The sequence below is a fragment of the Juglans regia genome, chromosome 15, assembly GCF_001411555.2.
Source record: "Juglans regia cultivar Chandler chromosome 15, Walnut 2.0, whole genome shotgun sequence".
Lineage (NCBI taxonomy): Eukaryota > Viridiplantae > Streptophyta > Magnoliopsida > Fagales > Juglandaceae > Juglans > Juglans regia.
In genome coordinates this window covers 3,038,586-3,044,585 of record NC_049915.1, presented here as the reverse complement: position 1 = coordinate 3,044,585, position 6,000 = coordinate 3,038,586, and the positions used below count along the sequence as shown (strand labels likewise).

Below are 6,000 nucleotides of genomic sequence, written 5' to 3'. Positions count from 1 at the left end.
GAGAGAGAGGTCGAAGACAAAGAGAAGGAGGCTTGAGGAGAAAGAGAGGTAGAAGAGAAGGGGTTTGAGAAGAGAGAGATTGATGAGAGAACTTTAAGAAAGAGAGCTTGAGGACAGAGAGGTCGAAGAGAGAGATTGAGGAGAGAGATGTGATTTTTTTTGTTTTTTTATGTTTTTTCTAAGTAAGTAAACTTGATTAAAATAAAAAAATAATATATGTTAAAAGGTGGGAATCGTGAGATTCCTAACAGATACTATTATAAGGGTTGGATTTCTAACAAATACTACACTACAATAATTATAGTGCAAAAATAATGATAAAAAAGAAAATAAAATAGATTTTGAGATTAATTTTATAGTCTCTATCCAAACCTTATAAAGAGAGTACCGTCTTAAAAAAGTTCACAAGGCAAGACACCATTAGAAAGTGTGTAAGTGCACTGTAATCCGGTGTCTTTAAATTTTTTTGTAGAAATCCTTAGTTTCTTTTACAAAATTACCAATACAATTACCAATTAAGGAAAGCGATAATCAAGATAGACTAGTATTGGAAGAGTAGATCTGTGAGGGGAAGCAAACCCAGGCCATTGGAGTAGCGCGTGAAGTACACGCGCCTATCGTATGGAGGTGGTGTCAGCTGGACCTGAAGGATCCGAGGGTGAGGAATCTGCTGGTGCGGCGCGTGTAGCATTTGGAGCCGTTGATGTGCGGCGGCGCGTGATGTATACGCGCATACATTTGCGCGTTTCTTCGTTATCCCAGCAGATTGGCGGCAGGAGAACTTGATGGTGGGGCGCGTGTCAACTTTACATAGACGGAGTGCAGCTGAGAGCCGGCAACACTGAACAAAAAGATAGGTTTAATTTGGCTAGAGAGAAGTCAGAGAGAGAGGAAGAGAGAGAGGTGGTATCTCGTCTTTCTGGTTTAGTTAACTTGCCAGCACTATCTAACGATCACGACAACAAATCTCCTTCAGTCGATGAGAGAGATGGGTTGAATTCGGTGACTAGTCTCTGACATTTAAAAAACAGAAAAACAAAAACTTGTGTGTAGTGTGGGAGTGGGAAACAGTTCCTGATGCATGGCGAGAATCATTTATATAACGTAAAGAAACCAGTAACTAAAACATTAAATCTGTGCACGACCTCTCATCTAACTTGGTACCCTATCATCAGCTGGAACGACGAACAAGATGATCGAGATGACCAATTACCTGCAAACGTATCAAGGCGATGATCACGGCCGTCAGAGGAGAACTGGTAATTAATTGATCACGTATAGCATAATATGATCTCTCTCTTCTTCTTCTTTTTTTTTTTTTTTTTTTTTTCTGATGTTTTGCCACCATGCATCATATAATATACAGGCAATGTTTGGATGGTGAGTGCTATCATTTTGGCAGCTGTGACTGGGAATGGGTTTCTTCCTTTAGCATGGGCTATGGCCCAACTGGGATGGATAAGTGGTCCTTTGGTCATGCTCTTCTTCTTCGCTGTGACGGTTTCCACCTCTTTTTTTATTTCTGAATGTTATGATCATCAATCTCACGTGGAACCGACTTTGGGTTTCCAGGGTGCCATCAGAACATTTCTTGGTGAATATATATGTGGAACAAGATCATGATCATGTTTGAGACGTAGTACTTAATTGGCTTGGATTTAAATCTTTTACTTCTATTTTCCGGCCTGCAGGTGAAATACATGTCCTGATGTACAGAATAGTTCATGGTCTGAACCTTTTTGGACTGACAATAGGGGACATAATAGCATCATCCTTGAGCATGATGTAAGCTCATGCTTGAATTTCGATTTTGGATTATCCACACACATATATATATATATACACACACACACACTATATGGTTAAGGTGGGTTAGATCTGTATGAAATATACTAATTAATTTATAATGACTCATGTTGTATGCTAATTATTGCAGGGCACTCATGAAATTTCATTGCTTCGATGTCAACCATGGCAAAGATGGATGCCACATGAATATAAATTCCTTTATGATTGCTATTGGCTTCCTTCAAGTATTTCTCTCTCAAATTCCTGCCTTTGATCAGCTGTGGCAGCTCTTCTATGTCGAACCCTTCCTGTCCTTCATATATTCAACGTTTCTTATTGCTCTTGGCATCGCCAAAATTTCAGGTCCATTAATTAATATTGCACTTTACCATTTTTCTTTCTAAAATATAAATAACATTTATCTTAAGATATAAATACAAGCTTATAAAATTCATTTCCTATATATATATATATATATATATATACTTAAAAAAGTATTAAAAAAAATCTCGTCGCTATAATTTTAAAATAACCTTAATTAGCCCCTGATCCAAATGTTACCAAAATCCAAAAAGTACTCATCCTTAATCCCTGATCAATATATATATATAAATTATATTATATTATATATATATATATATATATAAGCTTGAAACAAATTCTCGATCGAGTCCTAATTAAAAAGGTCTAAATAAAAAATAAGTAGAGATATTAATTTGTTAAAATAAGAAATTTAGCCCGAATCTTGAATAAAATCTTGACCATCATTACTGAGAAGTAAGTAAAGTAAAAAAAAAAAAAAAAAAATGTTTTCCTTAAATTACCAATCCAAATCAAAACACTGTTTTGTTTTTTTGGTTGAAGTGAGAAAATCATGACTTGTAATACATGATGATTTGTTACTAATTATTACGATATACATTAAAATGATATTCGTTAAGCGCGCATCTTAATAAGGTTGATGAATATGCATTTATTTTGTTACCTCGTCAATTATGTTTTTAGCATAACTTTCTGACTTGTTGCTGTCTCAATTAATAGAAACTGGGGAGTTTAGGGGTAGCTTGACTGGAATAAGCATCGGTACAGTGTCTCTATTTGGAAAGGGAAAGATATCTAGGATCTTCCTAGCAGTTGGAGATATAGCTTTTGCATATCGTGATTACTCCGCCAACACCATTTGTGAAGTTCAGGTACATGACTATTATTTCGATCCAGAATTTATACCTTTTCTTTTTTTGTATTTGGCAAATGAGTTAAAATAATATATATATATATATATATATGTGTGTGTGTGTGTGTGTGTGTTGAACTTGAACTAACGATATAATATTATAATATAAAACAGGAAAAAGTTGAATCCCCACCATTGGGGTTGAAGAAAATCATGAAGAAGGCCATTATGATTAGCTCTGCCTTCATGACCTTTATGTACATGCTTTGTAGCTGTGTGAGTTATGCTGCTTTTGGAGATCACAGCACCCCTAGAGACCTCCTCGCTGATTTGGGTTTCGGTTTCAATAACCTATATAATTGGCTGCTTGTCACAGCAAATGTTGCCTTGGTCATCCAGTGTGTTGGTGCATACCAAGTTCATTCTCGTGCACTCTCTGATGTGATTGAGGATGCCGTGACAAAAAGATTTCCTGCCCAGATCACCAGAGAGATCATAATCCCGAGTTTCCGCCCCTACAAACTCAACCTCTTCCGATTGGTTTGGAGAACAATCTTTGCGCTCACAACCACTCTCATAGCAATGCTTCTGCCGTTCTTCAACGACGTGGTTGGACTTATTGGAGCTTTAGGGTTTTGGCCTCTCACAGTTTACTTCCCTGTGCAGATGTATATAGAGAAAAACAAGATACCAAAGTGGAGCACTAAATGGATTCTCCTTCAAATCATGAGCGTCTTGTGCCTCATCGTCTCCATAGCTGCAGCAGCGGGCTCCATTGCTGGGTTTGTTCTTGATCTGGAGACTTACAAGCCCTTCAAGACAAACGACTAGGCCAAGCTGCAGAAACCCAATGATAGATATCGCCATTAAGGACTCCTTAAAAAGCAGGTTTGGTCAATATTGGTACTGTTAAATTGACCTAAAATGAAGCCAGAACAGATCGAACTGGTGTTCATGCAGACTTCAAATTTCAATTAATGCTGTTACATGCAATGACATGCATGGCCGCGCGCATTTAGGTCTTGTTTTGGTTAGACGAACAGTATCATACTCTCAACCCATTTTTAATCATTTCAACTATCTCAACACATTTAATTATTATAAATTTTTTCAAATTTCTACTCAAAATATAATAAACAATTCAATTTTTTTAAAAATTTTATAATAAAAATAATATTAAAAAATAATACTCTAACACTATTTTATTTAACTTTTAACTTTCATTTAACATAATTTGGATACGTTCTAAAATATAAAATAGAACAACACATTTAAAATAATTCTTAGATTTTTTACTTAAAAGAATAGATTAATTTCAGTTTGCTGTTAATTGATATATATTACATCTTTAATATTCTTTAAGATTTCTGTTCAGAACCTTAACGAAAACGTAACAGTACAAAAAAGTATTCTAGAGCATTATAAGAAAAAGTTATAAATATAAAATCTAGCCTTTCAAGAGTGCAAAGCAACCAAAGCAAGCATGTCAAAAGGAGCACCCACCCCCTAAGTTCCCAACACAACGCGTGGACGTAACAGCAGCATTAATTGAAGTCCTCAACACCAGTTTTGTTCTGGCTGTATTTTAGGTCAATTAACAGTACTACCAATATTATTGACCAAACCTAGCTGCTTTTTACGGAACTAATTAAACAAGGATTGAAGTCCTCAACACCTTCAATTCTGTCATTAATGGCGATAGCTAGCATGCATTGGTTTTCAGCTTGGCCTGGTCGTTTTTCATGAAATTAAGGCTTGTAAGTCTCAAGATCAAGAACATACCCAGCAATGGAGCCCACTGCTGCAGCTATGGTGATTATGAGGCACAAGACGCTCATGATTTGAAGGAGAATCCAATATTTAGTGCTCCACTTTAATTAGTATCTTCTTTTGCACTATATACATCTGCACAGGAAAGTAATGTACATTGAAATCAATAATTTAATTTGATATTAAGTTGATTTGATTTTTATAATTATCAAATTACTTTGATTTCATATTATCTTCAACAAGTAAACAGTGAGAGGCCAAAACACGGGTAGGTTTGGGAGTGGGATGAAACACAAAATTTTCATTTCATTTCATCTCATCATTACATATTTTTCAAATTCTCATACAAAATATAATAAACAATTCAATTTTTTCAAATCTCAATTCACCATTTTCAAATCCTAAAACAATAATAATATTAAAATACAATATTTTAAACTCTTAAACAAAATATAAAATTCTCATCTCACTCCCCAAGCTCCAATAAGTCCAACCACGTCGTCGTTGATCAAGAACGGCAGAAGCGTTGATATCAGAGTGGCTGTGACCGCAAAGATTGTTCTCCAAACGGCCAATCGGAAGAGGTTGAGTTTGTAGGGGTGGAAACTTGGGATTATGATCGATCTCTCTGGTGAGGGTAGGAAATCTTTGTGTCACGGCATCCTCAATATATCACATCGCGGAGAGTGCTCGAGAATCAACTTGGTATACATGCACCAACACATGATCAGTGGATGACCAAGGCAACATTTGCTGTGACAAGCAACCAATTATATATATGGGTTATAGAAACCGAAATCAGCGAGGAGGTCTCTAGGGGTGCCAGCTTGATCTCCAAAAGCAGCATATAAACTCGTACAGCGACAAAGCATGTACAAAAAGGTCATGAAGGCAGGGCTAATCATAATGGCCTTCTTCATTTTCTTCAACCCCGATGGTGGGGATTCAACTTTGTCCTGTTTAATTTATATTATATTGTTAGTTCAACATGATAGCACTCACGCTCCAGACATTGCCTGGATATCATGGATCTGTTTCTTTTAATGCTTTGACGCTAACACCTTTATAGTATATAGTATCGTTTTTTTCTATGCCAGCTACTGAGTAAAGCTAAAGGAAAAGAAACAGTAGGTTTGTGGTTCGGAAAGAAATGGGGAACATATATAAGTACAAGAATTCAATGACAGAAAACAACTTGGAATGGGTTGCTTGTCATTTTGAAAAGGACATCATCAAATATAGAACTTTCTATTGTTTGAGACTTAATT

At 36.0% G+C, this 6,000-nt stretch overlaps 1 protein-coding gene and 1 pseudogene across 1 annotated transcript; one reads left to right on the top strand and one right to left on the bottom strand.

The window, feature by feature from the left end:
• Positions 1–621: 621 nt before the first annotated feature.
• Positions 622–3,793, top strand: LOC109008811 (amino acid permease 3-like). The gene is made up of 6 exons (XM_035686075.1): positions 622–722; positions 1,403–1,500; positions 1,692–1,785; positions 1,937–2,151; positions 2,830–2,981; positions 3,137–3,793. Exons 1-6 carry the CDS (start codon positions 622–624, stop codon positions 3,791–3,793), a joined length of 1,317 nt encoding a protein of 438 aa, XP_035541968.1.
• A 917-nt stretch (positions 3,794–4,710) lies between these two features.
• Positions 4,711–5,652, bottom strand: LOC118344734 (annotated as a pseudogene).
• Between the last annotated feature and the right edge of the window lie 348 nt (positions 5,653–6,000).

Excerpts from the sequence above, each read along its gene's own strand:
- LOC109008811 (XM_035686075.1), top strand. The coding sequence starts at position 622 with ATGGAGGTGGTGTCAGCTGGACCTGAAGGATCCGAGGGTGAGGAATCT. Across the intron at positions 723-1,402 it reads GATGTGCGGCGGCGCGTGAT|CTGTGACTGGGAATGGGTTT; the intron begins GTATACGCGCAT and ends TCATTTTGGCAG. Across the intron at positions 2,152-2,829 it reads TGGCATCGCCAAAATTTCAG|AAACTGGGGAGTTTAGGGGT; the intron begins GTCCATTAATTA and ends CTCAATTAATAG.